The following is a 21,771-nucleotide window of genomic DNA, read 5'->3' as shown; positions in this document are numbered from 1 at the left end:
CCAAAGAGCGAATGTGCTCCTGCGTTTTAAATCACCAGTGCTCAGTCAGGTCAGACGCTGGACACATGTGCCTCAAGATTAGCAGTGAATTTTCTGATACGAAATCACCCCATGTCCTACTAAAACCTATTTTCTCCACCCACTAGACTGTGTATTAGGGTGCGGCTGTTGTCACGCGAAGTGTCAGCGCTGATTGCCTATATCAACGCTGAGCCAATAATGCCAGGTGGGCTTACCTGGGCAATATACCAGCAACAAAACATTGTCTGCTTCCTTGACAGGAAATTCTGCAAAAGCATTCATGCCTACTTGTGCCACAGCATACATAACCAAATTAATGAAAATAGTGTTAATTTATGAGCTACAGCTCCAACGAAGACATATTCTGCTGTACTTTTGACAAGATATTCCCATGCCATAATGCCGTGTCTGCAACATATTTCTAACCAAAACCAGTGTTTGCCATATTCTGTGTCTTTGCTGCTGCTAGTCTGTATGACTTCCTGACATAGCAGGCAACAAGACAGGTGTAATTGCCAGATGAAGTGCAATCTTTCAGCACCTTTATATTGACATATCTACATACCAACATGTACTAGGGTACAAAAAACAAAAAAAACTAAAAAGCAGCTACTAGAGACTACAGCAGGTCTACAGTCTACCCATCACACTTCTCATCTATGCACACTTTGATTGCGGATCTTGTGTTTCTTGGCAAGCTATTGTTAGACCTCTGTCTGTGCCACCCATCATGCACACACTGCTCCAGCAGCTCCCATCTTTTGTTCTCTTTTACACATTGCTTTTCATAAAAGCTGGGCTCAGCAAGAATCCATTCATAAACAACTGCTCCTACATGCTTCAATGAACATTCACAGCTGACAACAGCAGTTGCTCAATTGCAATGAAGGCCAATACCACTGACACAGTTGGTATGGCATGAGTCTACTGGAAGGCATCACCACTGTGTGTGCTTGTACTGCCACATACACTGGTTTCTTCTAGCACATGATGCTAGCATGGCCACACAGCTATGCCCATTTCCTTGCAACCATCTTACTTGTCCTAGGGAGATATTCAAACATGGCATGACAGTTTTGCCCGATAGTTGCCCACTTTGCCTCTTCACTAAACAGCGTGCTGTAGGTGTGCTCCACACCACACAAAATTGTATATTCTCTGATGAACTTTCACCAAGGCTATTCTGTCCATGTGAAGAGCATGCATTTAAAAGCTTGTATTTGTTTGCATGCACCAGCCATGCAAAGCATGCTCTAACCCATTATTTTTCTGTTCGTGGTTGAAAACATGCAAGCAAGTGATGTTCTTCGCCGAAGGCATCCCACGTTAATATATCCCCCCCCCCCCCCAAGCACACCATTCCTAAATTACCACACCTTGTGCATAGAAGCAGTGGTGCTCACACTCGTGTTTGTTTACACTTTAGCTGCGCCCTGACTGGGGTAAGAACTTGTAAGTTACAATATGAAATGCTGATGCATGTTTAATTTGCATAACAAGGTTTACTTGCCTCAAGGGATATGTTTTTACAGTGGTAAATACCCCAAAGGCTGTGCAGAACTCAAGAAACAGAATGCCTTAATATACTCATTTCAGCTTCATTTACATGCACCAATTACGTGAAGTACGTTGTTGTGCATTTTCAAGACGTACATTTTAATTTTTTGCTGTCAAACACGTGAAAATAATGAAGTTAACCAATTTTCTCCTTCAATGTTATTTGAGCACAAAATTGTAAAATTATTTCTTCTGACAGAGTGGCAGTGATTTGTTTATACTGTGAGCTCTGCTCGGTATGCAATATCCTTCCTGTAGGCGCAGCACTGCCAATCAACAATGCTAGTATTTTAAGAAAACAGTATTATTAGTCAATAAGGCCATCTGCTAGTATTTTAAGAAAACAGTATTATTAGTCAATAAGGCCATCTGCATGTATTTTTTATGGCAGGAAATCTGGCTAACAGCGGTGAACAAGTACAGGTAGCTGGATAAGGAAAACAGTGGTTGTAAACAGTGGTTGTACTTGTTTACAGTGATCAACAATGGCCATACAGGCGGCACTTCAGATGAAGCGCTCACCGTGTCTAGAGTGTCCGAGTGATCTGGTATTGCTGCATTTCATCCCAGCCACCCTCACAAAATAGCACTGCTAGAATGCCACTAGAGGCAACGCATTAAGAGCAGCAGACATATCACTGAAACTGTGTCCACTGTGGCGCAGATGTCGGGGTGTCGTATGTGTTTGATGCTTTGTTTCCTTTGATCAAATGCTTACACTATTCCATTAAATTTTACTTTATTTCAGGCCTTGCCTGAGGAGACAGAGGCTAAAGGCTGGAGGTGTCTGACGGGGCTCTGCCCCGCTCAGTTTACAAGTGCAATACAGAAACACATAAAAAATGTCCTAACAAAGACTTGCACATTTTACATATAAGAAGTGATCTTAAACGTTTTTTTCACACAATCTCAGACGGACTCGCTTGTTATTAAATATCATAAACGATGTGATATGCACAAGGAGTCACAGAACTCAAGGAACTAATTTGCAAAGAAATAGATTCTTGCCTGTTTTTTTTGTCCGGCTTCTGTCAGTCTGACCACACATTTCTTAGCCAGCTGTCTTAATTTTCAAAGGGCGTGAAAAAACTTTATTTTTTGGCACTTTTATTGTAGCACCCAGGCACACAGATTAATCAAATTGTAAATTGTGACGATGCACCAATAAAAACAACCTAGCAAACAATGAAACAATCTCAGCATATTCCGCATTTCATACATTCCCCATGAGCTAAAGCAGCCAGAGGACTACAACTGCCACCATGCATCACGGCAGTGATGGCATAGCCATACCTGCCAACCCGGGGACCTCGAAATTCGGAAGACTTGCCGAGAGGAGGGAACGACAAAAAAGTTCGCTCATGTTGTTTGGGGCCACAGCAATATCACAAACAGCTCTCAATGGCTGCCAGTACAGTTTTAGATGTATTGGTGCTTGTACTGTGACCAGAGATGGCGCGCGTGCACGTTTGATTATGGGACACGTGCTAAGGATTACAGTCCCATATATTACAGGCTTACAGGCCCCATTACAGGCCCCATTACAGTCCCATATATGGGACATGCAAGGTAGGTGAAAGATGGGCTCAAATCACCACAACAATGTCAGAAACAGCTCTGAATAGCTGCCGGTACATTATTTAGACGCCTTGGCACTTCAACAGCGACCGGAGACGGCACGTGCATGTGTGCATAATTAAGGGACACATATTATGTTCCGTGAAATTGACTCCTTTCCATTCTATATGCTTTATGGCATAGTAAGGTTGTGCAACAGCGAAGCTGACTTAATAGAACCTGTCATTATGCAACACATATTAGAACTTCGCCTCAGGCGCACTCTTAGGTACACCTCCTCATCGGAAGAGAACCGAATTAGGACTACACTGCCTACGCACAAATAGCTTGGATTGAAATCTGCCTTATGCTAGCTACCTAGCGCATAATGGCAATTACAAAGTGGCTGTGCTGCATGACATTCTTTTTCTCTCGCTCTCTCTGCGAGTTTGGGGCAGTTTTTGGGGAGATTTAAGGCTGTGTCCATACAATTGAGAGGATTGGTTGCAATTGGGGAGTCTCCAGGACAAATATGGAGAGTTGGCAGATGTGCATAGCACAACTTAGGGTGAGATCAGTCTATTGGTTGAGTGCTGGTCTCAGAATCAAGAAGCAACACAGCTGTTGCTTACCAAGGATTCAACGAACAGGCAAAATCCTTCCAGAACTCACCAATGAATTGTCGTTGCAGTTAAAAGGATGAAGATGTACTGATTCAGTGCACAGAGCCAATTACGCTTACATAGGATGTGAAATTTGTTCAGAGCAAATGTGCATTTGCCATCTTCCCAAGTTCCACGTCCCCATTTAACGTTTCCGGTCAATGAACAGTATAGGTCCTTCAACCCCCAAGTGCAGCAGCTGCAGAGTGTCCCTATTTTACATGGCCCTTGAGACAATAGCCAGCGTGTTGCACAATAGCCAGCATTTTTGTAATACCATACAATGTTTTTTTCCCTACCTTACATAGATGGCATTCCTAGTACCTTCCTACACACAGATGACATCTATAATGACTGAGAGAATGCCATTGTGTGGCAGTAATGCGACTGTCAAGGCCACTGCGTGCCAAATGCTGATCCGTGTAGCTGCAAGATGCCCACGAAAATAGGGATGTTTACACAACATGTACCCCAGTCATTTGTGCTAATATATTGCTAGAAATTATTTTACTCTTTTTTGTAAATTTCATTTCTTTATTTATCTAAATAACTAGAGCTTTACAAAACATTTTGTAAAAAATATCCTTTCTGTCATTTGGAGCCTAAGTGTTGGATTGCGCAACACCACTATTGCCTAGTATTTCCTACTTGAAAATTTTCACCTGGCAAAATACAAGGAAGCTTATTTCATAATTGAAACGACAGTGGCATGTACATTACTCACACGGATACCTACCTGCAAGAAAGATGCATTTGTGATAGTATCAACAGAGTTATAAAATCACAGGAGTGGCTAGAAAAGTGGTTCTTCGTAATGGTATGAACATGAACACATGCAGAGCTACATCAAATGCACAGTGGAAACCTTACTTCAGCTAGACACCCCTTCCATTTTGAAATGGGCAGACAGGATGCATTTTATGTATCTGCTATCCAGATCACTAGTAGTAAAATGTGCCTAAAATGTGTTTGTTTAGCCTCTACACAAGAAGAGGAAAACTATCCAAGTGGTAGGAACACAGAGTAACCAGAAACAGCATGCTGAAAACCATGTCATGCCAAAGGACACGTCAGGAAAGACTAGGGGTGTGTGAACAGCGAGATCTTTGAAATTTATCTAATTTCTAAAAGTCTACTAAAAACAAAAGGAACCTTGAATGCTGAACTGAAGCCAAATTCATATATTATATTCATTTCTATGCCTAAAACAGCACAAAAAGGACAGAGAAAATGCAAGGCTGGTTACATACTACACTTTGAATTAGTCAAGATGACGAAATCTGGAGGCTGTTCAAAAACAAAGCATCCTTGGCTGGGTCACTGCAAATGATTGTGCAAAAATGCTTATTGCTCAACATGCTCACTCAGTAAGTGCTCCCTTTGTGCAGTAATAATGGCTGCTGCAGCAAATAATAAATATTCTTTTGCTTCAAACAGAAGATTGCTAGAATAGGAAAGTATTTCTAACTGGGTTTGCGTAACAATGGGCACTTGAAATGGCATCCACATGCATGGCTCTTTTCGCAGGCAGACAGGCTACAAATTTTTGTAGCCCCATTATAGCATTTGAGCCATAACAAAGTACTTCAAAAAAAATTAAAAAACAATATTCCCTAGAATCATTATTTCTGGTCAGAATGGTTAAGTGCGCACACAATTTGCATTGGAATATAGTACTGAAGTTTAAAACACCTCCAGAAAGTACATTTCTTCTATCATAAGTTTTATTACAGGACTTTGCCATTTAAGACAAAATTAAAGGCATACTTAGCAGTATTTGCAATTAAATGCAATCTTTAGTGAGTACTATAAAAGTAAAAAAATACTTTATGAAATATCAATCTACAACCACCAAACAAATGCTGTGTACACACTAGCACTTAATGGATGGTGGGGCTTGCCATGCCACAAGATGCAATTCCTTGTTTGTCTGCTCCTTTCCTTTTGCCTAAGCATATGGTAGTAGAATGCATAGCAAAAAAAAAGGAAAAACAATCTACCAAAAATAATTAAAATGGCATTACACAGAGTTTCATTGTGAAGATGCCTCTTGCAACTCATTTCTTTTTATCATGATACATTATGCTACAATTTCACGATGGTAAAAAAAAAAAAAAAATTCTTGCCTTCGACTGATTCCAATCAACTGTGCTGAGAAATGGGATAAATATCCTGACTGAATGTCCAGCCCTAATCTTTATTATAAAAAATGTTTCAGTGCGGCATTTCCCCATGCAAGTAGAGATGTGGATTTGTATTGAATCTGCAGTTCATACAATCCAAAAGTCATTCTACTTCTATACCCTAGACATTTCAAAGCACCTTTACTATGACTTCTCAGCTACACAAAGACAAATCACAACAGGTGCGCTTAAGTCTCACACAAGCTTCTGCAAGTTTCTCATGCATTGATAGTATAACATAATGACTTATTTTTCACGAACGAGTGTCTGCTGCAATTAGTAACAAGAACATCATGCAGAGGTTAATGCCTGAAAAAAAAAATTAAAAAAAATTAAAAAAAAAAAACCTGCTGTGGAGTTGCCTGCCTCGTTTTTTAGTGGCATAAAGGCATATTCAGAGCAATGAGATGCATGCTTTCAAAATCAACCCACAGCTCAATGTGCAATCCAAAGCAATTTTTCACATGCCTCGAAAGAAAGAAGTCAAGAGGTGAAGAAACTGCACCCCATAAGGGACCTGCCCAAGCTGATGGAAGCAATGAACCCACACCTGCCACCACATAATCCACTTAGCATAAGCTGCTGTAATGTGTACGTCACCCAACATTGCGGGGCCTACCTGCAGGCCCTGGACGTTACTTTCCCTTTGGACTAGTGCTTTGTCACCTGTGTTCTGGAAGAAAGTGTGTAATGCAATTGCAGATGTTCCTGAAAGTAGCTTTTCATCTGTTGGGTAAGCTGTGCTCCCACCAGGCTCTTTATGTCCGTACAAGCCTTTATGGAAGCTCTAAATTGTAGATAGCCACTTTTCTTTCTGCATCTATCAGCAACACACTGACAAGTGCTCATGAACTTAATTGTAAAATGAAGTAATATTGGCATCCCACAGGCACTATCAAAGGTCATCTAAGGTTTGCCACCACCTTTGGAATAGCTTATTTTTTTTCTCTAAAAATTAAAATTTTCTATTAATGACGTTTAACATTCTACCTCATTTTGTTCAAAAGTTACAGGATATTTTGAACTGGCAATGAACATTTCAGCATGGTGTTTTAAAAACATTTTTCCTTAAAAGCTTCATTTTATGCAATTGTTTTTCATTGAAACATTGTAATGCTCCTACTTTATACATTATGCTGCGCAATGAACTACGATAATTGAAAACAATATATTCTAATGTTTTGATTCTTAATTTGAAACATTACAATCTAGAAATGGAGAAGTTTTTAGTTTTTTGGCGATAATAGGATTTGCACAAATCATATATCAATTAGTTAGTTGCACAGCCTAATTTTTGGCTATGGTCGAGCAAAATCATTTCCAATTTCTGTGCACAAGTTGCGAGTCATGACTGTAGGTGTATCAGTCATATAAAAGCGAAAATAAAATGCTTCCCCCTAAGGTATAATATGTATACATGCGTGTATCTATAATAAACTATAGTCTCTGGAATAATTCGCAGGTTACATGTGCACCCTAAGCTCCCATGGTTTTCCTTCCATAATTTCTGTTCTTGTGGATCAACAAAAACATACCAAAGATACTCTGCATATCAGGTTACAGACAGCTGTAACAGAATTTAGAAAAATTCTATTTTCTTCCACCAATTTAACATGGACAGTAATCACTGTAGCAGTACAAAAGAATGCTAAGAGATGTTCAAATTGTAAAGAAATCCTGTTAAATATAAACTTAAATGATCAACATACCATATTAAGGTGAATTAAAGCACCCTTTTTCTAGACTGTGAATCCTAATACTAAAGGAGGGCACTTCCTTGAGTGAATCAAAGTGTAAGCTGTACAATTGAAAAACTTTTTTTATTTTTTAAGTTCTGCTGTTTGGAAACTGGGGCTGCTTAGAATTAAGGAAGGGGGGGGGCGGGGGGGGGGAGGTTTTGGGGATGCGCGACTCTCATGCGTCCCCTGATGTTGTTTTCCCCACATAGCTCGCATCTCCTGTAATCCGGCTTCTCCGCGTGGCTAAGTGCCGACGGCGGTTGTAGTGGTTGCGACGCATTGTGAGAGATGACGCGAGTGTAGCAATGCTAACGCCACCGAACGGCGGGGTGACTTGGGAGCAAAAGGTGGAAGGCGCTTCCTTTTCGGGTGGGGGTAGGTGAGCGATGCGAACGTCCCGCGCGTGCGTCGATCCACACTTCGCGAGACCGTCTCGCGTGGCTAGGAGAGGGCTCCGGTATGGACGAACACGGATCGTTCGAACATGCCACCGTTCGCCTGACCGTACACGTGAACGACTAGGCGATGGTGTCACAGCATGGGGCGAACATATTCACTCGCTATCCGGTTGCGGTGAGTCGACTTCCTTGATTTGTCGCACGCCCATGTGAACGTTCTACGGGTAGTAATGCGGCTAGCGTGTATTAGTGTATGAAAGGTGCAATAAATGCCCTTTTCTTTGTTTGCACTACTGTGTTGTCGTTCCTTTGTCCCAAGAGCACGTGTGGGACCCCACATCTTTAAATACCCATTAATGAGGTACTTTTGAAGAATTTCACTAAAGCCATTCAAGTCGTTCATAGAAAAAATATTCTGGGGCTTTACATGCCAAAACCACGATTTGATTAGGAGGCACAACAAATAGAGCATGCACCATACAATATGAGGCGAGTACTACATCTTTGGAAGGCTTTCATAATATAAAAGACATAAAATGGCTCGTTTCAGGTCACCTATTGCTTTTTGCTTGTTAAACAGCTGCCACTGCTCCATTAAGTATGTATCATCTTAATTACATTAGTTTATAGCTCGGTTCAGCCAATAAACAAAATTATGAGAGTAATACTCTCTTTGCCTTCTTTTGCGAGTATAATGTGCCGGACCTGCCAAATTTAATATACAGAGCTGCTGTTTATTACCCTTCTGATGGCAGCACTTTTTTTTGTTTTTGTAACCAATAATCACAACATTGACCTTTACATACCAAAATACACAAATTTTCAAAGAAACAATAAACATCAAAGATATTATCTGAGTTTTTGCTAAATATAAGCACCAAAAAATCAAAAGGCTGAACGCCAGAAGGCGCAGTGTTCACTGTGACTAAGACAAACAATACAGCTATTTAAGAAAGGAATGCAATGCAATCTAGGACTGCAATATAATGGTTTTTGCATCTTGAAAGAAATAAGATACTAGAAAAAAATATATATATAATGAATATTGTTAAAAAATAAATAGCGAACTTATGCTGCCATTGCCTACGTGGTCTCAATGGTCACTGAGTGCTATCATCATTGAACTGACAAATGCCCACTGGGGTTTAATATCAGATGCAGCCACATCCACAGGTCACCGAGCTGCTCCCAAGGCAAGAAACTCGGCTGGATTACCAGTGATTGCTTTTTATCTGCAAGAAGGCACACATGTTCAGTGGCAGTAGCACTCAATAACCACCAAGAGTGCATCCACAGAGTGATACCATGATACATATCTGCAATGCAGATCCTCTGCTTCAGAAACAATGCAAAAAAAAAGATACTAAAAATAATAATAACGTCCACAGTTCAGTACTCACCTGGAAGTAGGTATACTTGTACACCTGTCCCCCAGTCATCTTGGCCACTTGGCCCACTGTTGCAACGTCAACATAAGCATTATGGAATAAGAACAGGTCCACACAGCAGCCAGCGGCTACACACTCCTGTCCCAGTTGGTTGTAGAAGGGTGACTGGGGTGTCAACACCGACTGGAGCCAGAGGGCAAAAAAATTTGGGAAAGAAGGTTTGGGTTAGTGCTACCCATTCCAGCAGCTATCAGCTGTTCCTAGTAGCCTGAACAAACATTATCACGGCGTAAGATTCCACTAAAACAACATAAAATCAGTTTATTTTGCATGCCTCATATGTTGTATTTCTAGCAAGTTGCAACAAGAAGCATCACACCAGTCGAGCTCTGCAACACTAGATAAGGAGACCAGCACATATCAAAGCACACTACCATGTCCTTATACTAAAGAAAAAAATTGAGATTATTACCTACCTTCTCTTTGTCAGTGCCAAGCAGCTTGCGGTCATCTCTGTTTTTTAACTTTCCAGGAGCATCCGCAATGGGAAGGCTGGTGTGCATTACAAAGAGTTTGCCAGCACACTCTGCTGCCTGAAAAAATTATTAGTATTTGGCTAATTATTATTTTTAAAGTAGAGACTCTGTAGTAACACTGCATCAGAAGAGGCAAAAGACACTTTATATGAAGAGTTGTCACATAAAAACAGTTCAGCACACAGCATTTTAACTCTAAGAGCTCACAAAACTACAGTGTGCAAAATGTAACACAAGACAGCTCCATTAAGTGGAGCGGATGGTTAGTGATGACAATTGTTTGCAACAACACATGATGTTACAAAGGCAATTGAGCAAGTGTTCAGTGCTCTGCACAGAAGTAAAACAAAACACAAGTAACCATTACCTTGAGGGCTTCCAGGCCAGCCTGAATAGCTGCTCCAAGGATTGTTTCCGTTTCACGGGTTTCCCCAAACATTACAGGAATCTGCTCCAACAGACTATGCAAAGAAATGTAATGTAGGTGTCTCAGAAGTCTTCAAAAGCCCTTCATTCATACCATAACACATTTCCCACATGATTTGCCTCTGACAGCACATGCCTGCACGCACACACAGAAGTGTGTCGCAAAATTCTACAGTGTGGGTAGGCTTCAATGACATGAAGTGAAAACCTAAAGTGGGATTTGTTATTAAAAGTATGGAATGAGGAGGGAAACATTGCAGAGCAAGGACTTCAATCATGTTATTACTGTATTTCAACTGAAATAGCAGCAACTGAAATGCCACAAGAAAGCTGTCATGCAGCATAACGATGCAGAAAAGACGCTGTGCTGCCAACTTCTCAAAAGGAGATGGTGATGACACATGGAGTTTATCCCAAAGCAACACCAAAACTATGAGAGACACTGAAGTGGAGGGCTTCAGATTAATTTAATTCTGACTGCCTGGGGTTCTTAATCATTCACCCAACACTTCATAGATCAGCATCATGACAAAAGAACTCTATTCAACACATAATTGGATCTTTGGCCTGAGATCTCTAGAAATAAAGATGTCATTTTCATACAAACATCACTTATACTTTGATGAAGCTTGCTCATAGAATTTTGAATATTCTCTTTAGCATGCCCCTACTATTAAAAAAAACCTTAGCTGACAGAAGTGTGCTAGCAACACGAAAACCTGCTTGCAGTGATAAAAGCCTAATTCATATTAAATATGCACCTTGACAGTTCATTGTATTCAACAATGCAGCTGTTTCACCAAGGATGAATGCTAGTGAACCCAGTTTCAATGTGACATTTCTTCCCAGTTATTTCGTCCCTAAGAAGTGATGCTTGAAAGGTCTATGTTTAACTCTAAGAGATTTAGGTTCTGAAAATGTTGCAGTTCTGATGAACTCAAAACATTCATTCAAGAACTGAAAACAGTCATTCATGTTTTTGTCCTTTTTTCAACGTACTAGTAACTACTTTTGTCAATGTACTAGTAACTACACCGAGTAAGTGTCAACACAGTTTCAGTACCTCACTACTTTGCAGATTTGGTTTCATGCTATTAGCTTCAGTTGTTCATAATTCGTGATACACACTTTTTATTTGCTTTCGAGCCTCGCTATTATCTCCGACCAAAAATGGCCAAATTTTTTTAAGACACACAGTTGCCAACATGTTTTACTTCCTCCAGCCAAATAAACTCACTCCTGCTTGCACTGCCCCATCGATTGTGTGCTGCCATCTGCCAGAAGCCCGACAAAGCACTGAAACGAAACCAGCTCGTCTATGGCATTGCTACAAATTTATATGTAATGTCAACGAGCTGAGCTCATCCTTCGCCATTTTTACCAAAAACACGTAGATGAACCGAGCTCATCCATGGCATGGAAGGGGCAGAGGGCACACCAAGCCACCTATGTCAACACTCTTGCTGCAGCAGTTTTACTGCTTGAAACCATTTTAACAAAAATCTCCAATAGCCTCATTTTAAAAGCACGCACACGCATGCACACAAACACACGCACACACACACTACACAACACAAGAGACTACACACAGCACTGTCCTTCTAGCTTAAGAATAAATTGGTCAAAAGAGATGTGTTTGTCTCTTGTGCATGGTGCATGTGGGCTTTTTTAAATCTTGTCAATTACACATTTAAAGTTAAATAAGTACCAAAAAGCAGCTAAACTATGGTTACACATTACTTACCTATCAATGAGGCTGGAAGCCTCTTGCACAGTCACAAGGCAACCGTCCAACAAAGGCACAAACATGTCGTGTACGTCTGGCACCACCAGCATCTGTGGCTGAGCCAGGCTGGCCTGCAAACATGTAAGCCTAGCTTAGCCCTCTATATTGAAGTTATGCATATTGAATTTCGTCAAGAAAGTTTCACTGCCTGCTCATCTAAAAAAAAATATAGTGGAGCACGTACACCCAATTGGGACTTCAAACTGTAGCAAGTGCATTCTTGCTTGGAACAGCTTGCAAGAATGAACTATCCCGCCATAGTATGCTCTCATGCTAGCTCAAAACATTTATCACAGTCAACAGGCACCACAAATTACTAATTAACTCAGCTGTTGAATGCATAATGTGCAGGACGAGAGAATTTTTTCTGTGCTTAGTCCCACATACAGCCACACCAACTTGCCAGCTTTTGATTTAGCTTCAGCTGTTGAATGTCTAAAGGTCTAATCAAATAAGCGCACACACCTGACCTAAAAGCTTTATAAATATAGGGTGATGGTGAAAAAAATTAATTTTCTCACGGCTGCCTGCATCTTTGAATTCCAGGATGCGCACGCTAGCTGTGCAGAAATTTTTTCACTGCACTCTTCAAGCTTTTCAAGTCTACAAATAATGACTCCCACGACAGCCTTGCAATGTCAGTGCTCACAAGATGTGCTACATGCAATGCCAATATGACTTGGCATAATTTATACGCAAAAATTCATACGAATTTCTTTGTTGGAGGTGGCGTAATGTATCTCTCAGCTTTAGACGATGCCAAGACATCACAAATAGAAGGTATCATTAAGTTAGTCATTTCTACACTTAAATGAAAAACTAGAATTGATTACCTGTATGCTTTACATGTTTGTGGCTAACAAATATCGGGCCCCTCGGTTCCCCTTCTCGTTTTACGATTCTAGTAATTTGAATATGGAAGTTTGTTTCTGGGCTTCATAATTTTTTTTACAATTCAACACACACATGGAAGGTAATGGTTGGAGGCTGCTTTTTAAGGTGATATTCAAGGAACATTTTCCAGGAGCTGTTCCAAAGTCTGAATTGGTTTAATTTATTATGAATGGATAATTGCATAAAATGACAACGAATAGCTTAAAATCATGAGATCCTTGTTCACACAAAACACAGTAATCAAATGATGGGAAGAAACAGAGAAATAGTTTCCTCTATAAAGTGTCCATTCACAGCTCCTCTAGAAATATGTTCGGTCCTGCAGTATACATGAGGAAAACACCTCCTATATGGCACAGAATTCATTTACTATATGTGATAACTTACGCACAGTGTTTTCCAGACTAGACCTACAATGACAGATGAAGCAATTCCTGTGTCATAGGTGCTGCCTCTGACAGGCAGAGCTAGAACCTAATATAAAACATTTGAAAGCTATGTTAAGGCAGCACCAGCAAAATTCAGAATTATAAAATTAGAGAACGAATTGACACACCCTCAATTTACGACTACTCACACATTCAGTTATTAAATGTAACAGGATTTACTGCACTCGTTGCATAAGTCCTATGCCTGTGAAGTTTCCAAACAGCAACCAGTTCCGAAGTTCTGTACAGTTCCGCAGAGCAGTGAGAGAGAGATGGCAATGTTTATTTCCAACAACCCCTAGTTTGGGTATAAAGGACTGGTGAAAAACCTCCAGGTTGTACTCATGCATGAATGCATCCTGTCTGGTTAAAAAAATAAATTCTGCAGTTTGACGTGCCAAAACCACAATCTGATTATGAGGCACGTCGTAGTGGGGGACTCCGGATTAATTTAGACCACCTGGGTTTCTTTAACGTGCACCCAATGCACGGTACACAGGCATTTTTGCATTTTGCCCCTATCGAAATGTGGCCGCTGTGGCCAGGATGTTATTCCGTGCCATGTAAAGCATACAGGTAATCAATTCTAGTTTTTCATTTAAGTGTAGAAATGACTAACTTAATGATACCTTCTATTTGTGCTTAGCAGTGCAACGTCAAAGCCACTAAGCAACAACGGTGGGTATCATGTCTGGTACTCAATACTACTTATAGTACTGCATATTCATAGTGTAGCTTTTCCCCAATAGGTACCAATGCAACAGCCCTCTCTTTAGCAACAGAGGCCCTTTAGCTCAAGGAATCTTTGGCTTTTCATCTTATAACACTGCATGAGGATAACAGCCCCATCTTCTGCAGATTTCAGCTAATACTCTTCGCAGAAAGTTCATCGTGATGTGGCAGTATCCATTTGCTTGAAAAATTGGCCTCACGAAATTCCACAAAGCACTTTTTTCCACACAGATACACACACCACTCACAATGACTGAATGACCACCATGGCCACATTATTATTACCATTACTATTGTTTTGCTTGTTTGCGTTTGGCGAGGAACAATCACGAAAGCTGATTCCACTCTCCCTTCTTTGCTCCTGTCACAACAGTTCCTGCTTCAGGAATGCATAAACGGGCTTAGTCGGAGCAAGCAAGATATGCAGATGGGTGGAAAAGTGTGCTTATGAAATTTCACATGAGGCCTCCTCTGGCCTGTTCAGCATGCCCTTAAGAAAAACTAATTCTTTCTTCACAGCCTATGACTCCACTGATATTTTATAGAAAATCAACTTGGGGTACAAATATTGCGAAATGCAAGATTATACTTGAAAACAAAAGACTCTGAGTGTATATGCTGCCTTACTTTTGAGCACACGTTCCAGTTCTGCAGAACTCCACCTACAATGGCACACACTAACTGATAGCAACTAAGAAACAGCAAGAAAGACAAAACTGCGACATACCTTGAGATTGTAGAAGTGCACGACACTACTGTAGGTGATGAAGCCTACACGCACTTTAGATTCTGTTTCACCCTCAGCCCTGCACAAAAGGATTAAAAAGAAGTGCGTAATGCATTTCAACAAGGCACACAAATGCATCTGCTTTGCAACAAATAAGACATTACACTCCCCCTCCCCTCCTACATGTTTTTATTTTTATTTGCACAACAAGGGTAGCACGGAGTGGGCTGGAGTCAGAGGTTGTCTCACCTTGGCAGTTCCTGGAGGATAGTCTGAATATGGCTGCAGAAGAGGTGTACCAGGCCATTTCGGATACTGTTGTATGACACATCTAGCAGGAATAGGTAGGCTGGAGGCTCAGGAAACACAGAGTTCTGACAAAGAGAGAGAGGGAGTAAAAGAAAGTTTGATGAGCTGCAAGCATTATAATTCTCTACATGTATGCACTGAGCAGCAAAGTCTAGTAAAGAAAAACTCGACTATAAGGCACATTCAAAAGAATTCAAGCCACTTGCCCCATTTTTGACTAATAAAGCAGCATGTTATCAAATTTTCCATAGTCCCTTCAGGTGCTGTGTACACAATTGTGTACATCAAGATAGCATATCAAAATAAAAAGCATTGATCAAATTGTAATTAAAATGTGTTGCATATATATCAAAATACTTCTGATTGGACCTGAACTGAAAGTTAGAATAATATGTGTAAACGTTTCTAGTAAAACGAGTTGTAAAGTAGACGGCTGAGTGTTCGCACTCAGCGTCAGTAAGTAGTCATGCAACTGGTTCACTTCTTTCATTGTTTCTCGCAATGCTTTACGCCAGCAATACTGAGTGGCTGGATAGGTCTCTTACAGTATGCTAAACATGAAATGGTTACATTTCTCATATCTGACGTTCCAGTAGAGAGTTTTTGCATAGAGTCCAAAGTTTGAAAACATGACAAAACTCACTGAAGAATTGAAAATTTTTCATTCGTTATCCAACTCTGCAATTTTCATGATAGTAAAGATGCAAGAAATGTGGTGAAACTAAATTTTCATTGGACAGAATTAATTTGCGCCTGAAGGGGATAAACTAGAACAATGTATGGTCAAAGTATAGATATTTAGAGCCTCACTTACAAATAAGCTCATTCAACAATACGCATAGCATACATGTCACAGCAAACAGTAAATTGCTTCACAGGTTGCAATATTCAAAACTTTAAAAGTCAGGTTGTTGCATTCCATAAAAATGAAATGTCATGAAGTTTCTTAGTAAGAATGTCAGGGCCCAATCCACAGCACCTATTAGACTACAGCAATGTGTGTAGCTCTTTGACAAGTGTAATACACAAGAGAACAACAACAGAATCTGGAATCTGTAATGACATTACAGTGTACAGTGATAATAGCCAATGAGTATTCTTTCAAGTGAATGCATGGGTAGCTGAAGCTGCCAAAAGACTGAGACATGGTAACTGTGAAAAAAAAAAAAAAAAGCCCCAAAAAGTTATATACCCTACAACTAACTACAATCTCCACTGATGTTTGTGCCTGTAGACATCACACCACTCAAAGGAACTTAATTTTAACAGAGCTCTTGTGGCCTGAAAACTTTTATAAAAATAAATAAATAAATAATAATAAATAAATAAACGATGGTCAATTCCCCATGTACATGCCAATTCACAACACAACACTGCTGTATCATAAGTACCTTGCAATATTCCTTGGTGGCGACGATTTCATAGGAACCAAGACAAAGCTCAGGTCGCTGGAACTTGTCTGATCGTTGGCCCAAATGGTCCAAGTGAGCAAAATATGAAGGAGGCACTGCACACAACAAAAAACAATCTTAGTACAGTTGTTCCAAATACATTGTTTTGTGCTTGCAATGATGCTAAAGGTTCCCAGCACCAAATGAGGCTGCTACCAACAAAGTTATGCAACATGAAAAAAATGTATAACACAAGATGGCATACATTGAATTCAAAAGCATACATCAAAGCTTCATACTAATAAATAAAAGAAAAAGGGTGAACTTCAGATTTTATGCGACAGCAGTATGACCCAGTGCATACAATTCTTTCTGCACCTGCCTATTTTCAGACTTTCACTGCCTGAGCTGCATCACTGCAGCAGCAGCAAATGTCCCAAATCACTGCATTAGGTGCACGCTAGCAGCTCCCAATAATGAGAATAAAAGCTTGCTCAGTGGTAGCACTGTGAGAAGCAAAAGATGTATCAATATATAATTAAGCATTGTTGCCATTAGGGAGCTGAAAGGGAAGCAGGAAACACATAGGGGATGTGCAAGTGCAGGCCAGAAAAAAGAACAATGGACAACAAGACCAGGAAAACAAGGAACACTCAAAGCACAATGAAGGCAGTTAGCATGATCGTCAGTCATCAACTAGATCTATGGACAAGTGCATATGCTATTTAACCAGTAAAACCTTGTTATAAATAAGTTCAAGGGGGAGCCAGAATTCATTACATCTATTACTTTGTTATATCTATTACTGCGCATACTGCAATATAAATCTCTATGAGGATTTCAAGGGGAATTTCACTTACTTCGATAAATACATTATTACGTTATATCCTGTTTCTTTATAACAAGGTTTGACTGTAGATGACTCCTCGTATATTCCAGCATAATCACTGGTGTTCGCGTATGTCCCAGTATGCGCACCACTATTCACATCGCACAGGAAATCTGAATTAGGCAAGGTTCTTTCACTATAGAATCAGTGACCACATTTGAGAAAGTTCCAATATGTGAAGGTGCACCTTGTGCCAAGCGGTAACTCAGTAACAGAGTTAGTCGGTGAAACCCGACATCTTACCCACCTGCGCACCAAGAACTAGTAAAGAATCGAGAACCAACAATACAATCCTTGACAACGCTACGCGGAATACCAACCTGGAGACTGTGTTTAAGTTTGGACACCAATACACTGGCATGAACGATAAGTGACTTATAAATAGCTGCCGCACTTGACCCATAGATTAAAATTTGAACAATAGACAACTGTGCTTGTCGCTATAGTTCTGCTATGAGTGCCACATGTTTTTCTTGACACAAATTCGCCCAACAAAGAGTTACAGTAAAAGCTCGATGATACGAATCTCACGGGGTCACGAAAAATATTCGTATTAGCCGAAATTCGTATCATCGAAACACAATTAAAACTACTGTCGAATCTCGATAATTCGAACTCGAAGGGGCCCGAAAATTTGTTCGAATTAAAAGGACGTATTTTTGAAGTATTCGTGCACCATAGCACGATGCACGAACAGTGAGAGTCGTGAAATATCGCGGCGCGCAAGCGCATAGCAAGCGCGGGCCACGAAACTGCCCACGCCGGCTAACGGTCGCTTCCCGATAACGACAGAAAACGAAGCTTCAGGGAGCGAGCGGGCGGCGCCGGCACACGGGTGCGCGCGGAGACCGTCGAAGGTGAGGGAGGAGGGCGGCAGGGAAGCGGATTTGGCCGCGTCAACTCCGCCGCTTCGGTGGCTCCGTTCGCCCTCCCTCTCAACTCCCTCGCAGCTCTCTCACCTTCGACTCCATGCGCACATCTCCGTGCGCGCCCGCCGCCGTGCTGGCGCTAGCTTATATTAGCCGCCCCCTGAAGTTTCTTTTTCTGCCGTTATCGGGAAGCGAGCGTTTGCGGGCGTGGCAGTTTCGTTGGCCCGACTGTGCCTCCGCCGCTGCTTCCCTCTGCGCTGCTGCCGCAGCGTGCAAGGTCAACATGTGACTAGAAAATAGAGAAGGGTTCACTGCCATTTTATCCGCGTGGCTGAGACGTCGGCACTAGTGTGTGCTAGAATACGGTTGTCTAGAACACTCTAGTCGGCACGTACACGCTTGTTCCGGCGCGATGCAGAAACGGCGACCTTGCAATTTGAGAGAGGGGGAAATTTTCGCCGCGGGTTCTTTTTTTTTCCCCGTTCCTTCGCGCGCGCCATTGAGGGGTCTCTACTGAGCTTTTGCTCTATGGCGGTGTCGGAGCAATGCCGGTCAGAGGCGCCGCGTTATTTGGCGCGCTGCTAAGAGCATTGTCGGTGCGCGGTATGTTAGAAATAAGCGTGTTCGAATTAACGAGAATCGACTGTAGCTAAATTAAAGAGTCAGAGGTGAACTCACTCAGGCACATGTACGTAAAAAGCATTTATTTCTTGAAGCGCCACCGCTTCAAACTCTTCGCGCCCAGTCGCGGAGTCCGCGCTGTCCGGTGCCGCGCCTCCGCACCAAACGAGGAGAGAAAGCGCGTGACTGCGCGCTGTTCTCTTTCGCGGCCGTCGGTGGGGCGGCGTTTATTCGTATCAACCGACGCAGGCTGAAAATCGATTCGTAACAACCGTTCTCTAGCACATTGCAAAGTAATGGGGCTCGGCCGGGACCACAGAAAAATTCGTATCATCCGGAAATTCGTATTAGCCGTGATCGTATCATCGAGCTTTTACTGTAAATGCGTGACACACTTTTGGTACTGTCTGGTTTTTCACCGTCCCTACTACAATGTAACAATATAATCAATTTCAAAGTTGGTTTACACAGAAACGTGGCATACATGGGAGACTGACTTTCAGCACAGGACAATATCACCTGTCCAGCGTCAAGAAAATAATAATAAAAAAAAAAAAAGCCCTGTGTACCTTAGGCTCATGTCTGAAGTACTCAAGCCTCTGAACACTTGAAGTTCAGACAACACAACTCTTTCTACAAAAGGGACAATGGAAGGTTCAATATCAATGCTAGCCTTCAAAGATGTGTAGATATTATTGCACACAGGCACATCGGCACCTTTCCCATTCTTTAAACCTGGCTCACCTGTGTGCTCTTGCCTATAAACTATAGCTCAGATCTGCTCTTTTATATTGAGTCACTCCTAGTACTCATGCATTTGCTATAGGCATGGTTTGATGTCAATTCCTTAGACACCAAAATACTGGTCTCCTACACCCTTTTCCGAGTGATCACCCATGCTCAGGGTGCATCTTCTCTACAATCCTCTTTGGTTTCAGCTTCCAACTTGATGAAACTGCCATGATCGAGTGACAACACTGGGATATGGAATTACTACAAAATCAATGACAAAGAAGTAAAACTACAGTCGAATCTCGTTAATTCGAACACGCTTAATTCGAACTTCCGGTTTATTCGAACTAACGCTGTGGTCCCGTCGAAGTTATGTGTATTCCAATGGGCGAAAACTCCCGGTAATTCGAAGGCGAAAGCATTTGCGACGGGTAATTCGAACATACCGCGCACCGACTAATTCTCTCAGCGGCGTGCCAAATCACGTGGCGGTGCCTCTGGCTGGCAGTGCTCCGACATCACCATAGATGAAAAAACGATTGCTAGACGGCGCTACTGCGTCTTCCTGACAGCACCCCCAAAGTGGAAATGTCAAGCAGCGCGGTCGCGCCGTGGTACAGTCTCCGCTTTGTTTACATTGTTTTGACCGCGCTTTCCTTCGCTGCTCGTGCTCACAGCGCTCCGTTTTCGACGGCGGCAGATCGCATGCTTGCTGAACAGCGATGCAAAGACTGCAATGCGGTGTTTCAAGAAGGTTGGCGACGCCCACAGCTTTTTTCTTGGCGGCAACCTCAAGAAAGGGGAGCGTTTGCTTCCACATGTGTATGGCATTGAACAAATTGTGGGCGGTGATGTGACAGTGAAAGCCATGTGCGTAACGGAGGTTTCCAACAAGATTGTATACGGCATCGAGTTAGAGGTACACACCGAGTTCAGTAATTTAGTCACTTTTATTTCTCTATGGTGCAGTCACAAAGCGGTCATGCGTGCTTGCAGAGATGTGCAGAGACGGTGACGATTGCGGTTGGTTTCGTTGGTCGCTGGGCGCGCACACATGGCTGCTCTCATTTTGGCTCAAAGGGAGTGGCATCCGCATTGTCAGCACAGAACGAACACATGCATTAGGCACCAATAAGCCAATAAAATTAGCGATGTAAGTATACTACATATGCGCATAATGCCTTATATCATGATGTATAAACATTTAATGTATATCATGCCTTATTCATTGCAGATGTTAGAATCATGGCAACTCATTGCATTATTGAGCAAGGTATCTTTTCACTGCTCATGAGAAATCGCTCATACAAACTGCTCCGCAAAATGAACCCAGATCACGGTAACAGGCGATTACCTTGGGACCATAGCACGAGCGCAAGAATTAGCGATACATGCATCATCAAAACAAATCTACTTTCTCGTCGGGTGAATGCCCCGCCGCAGCTAAAGTAAGCTGACACCAATGGCCGGCTACTACACGAAACGAAGATTCTTGACAGGAAGAGTGAAGCAGAAAGAATGTGCAAGGTGGCAATTACTTTAAAGCATGCTTTGGTATTGTGAAACTAAAAAGCATGGCCAAGCAACAAACATAACGCGCATGTCTCGGACAGCTGCTTTCCGATCTGCCGCTTACCGATGCACGCGATGACTGCAGCTTGCATTGAACATAGATTGCCACCACACAAAAGACAAGTAGTGCGCGGACCCTTTTGTTGCCTGCACAACTAGCAATTTAACTTGCAGCGTTTGGAAAAGGGATACAATTCTCTTGAGCTCATCCTTGCCGATCGCGAGTGAACGAACAGTACAATCAATTAAATTGGGGGGTTTTACGTGCCAAAACCACGATATCATTATGGGGCACGCTGTAATGGAGGGTCTCAGGAATAATTTTGACAACCGGGGGTTCTAAGGGCACAAAAA

At 41.7% G+C, this 21,771-nt stretch overlaps 1 protein-coding gene across 5 annotated transcripts in view; it reads right to left on the bottom strand.

Moving 5' to 3' along the window:
• Window positions 1-21,771, bottom strand: part of LOC119436298 (protein transport protein Sec24C-like) — an 83,420-nt gene that overhangs the window by 38,630 nt on the left and 23,019 nt on the right. For 3 of the 5 annotated variants that reach the window (XM_049656787.1, XM_037703107.2, XM_049656790.1), the window contains 8 exons: window positions 16,735-16,850; window positions 15,284-15,408; window positions 15,035-15,113; window positions 12,212-12,324; window positions 10,409-10,502; window positions 9,982-10,098; window positions 9,518-9,688; window positions 6,600-6,653 (listed from right to left, as the gene is read on the bottom strand). In XM_049656787.1, coding sequence (XP_049512744.1) covers window positions 6,600-6,653; window positions 9,518-9,688; window positions 9,982-10,098; window positions 10,409-10,502; window positions 12,212-12,324; window positions 15,035-15,113; window positions 15,284-15,408; window positions 16,735-16,850 — 869 coding nt within the window. The remainder of the gene's footprint in view (window positions 1-6,599; window positions 6,654-9,517; window positions 9,689-9,981; window positions 10,099-10,408; window positions 10,503-12,211; window positions 12,325-15,034; window positions 15,114-15,283; window positions 15,409-16,734; window positions 16,851-21,771) is intronic. The other 2 variants (XM_049656797.1, XM_037703113.2) reach the window with 1 other exon arrangement.

Source organism: Dermacentor silvarum, chromosome 1, assembly GCF_013339745.2.
Source record: "Dermacentor silvarum isolate Dsil-2018 chromosome 1, BIME_Dsil_1.4, whole genome shotgun sequence".
Classification (NCBI taxonomy): domain Eukaryota; kingdom Metazoa; phylum Arthropoda; class Arachnida; order Ixodida; family Ixodidae; genus Dermacentor; species Dermacentor silvarum.
The sequence above is the reverse complement of the archived record's forward strand: the minus strand, read 5'-3'. Positions and strand labels throughout refer to the sequence as shown.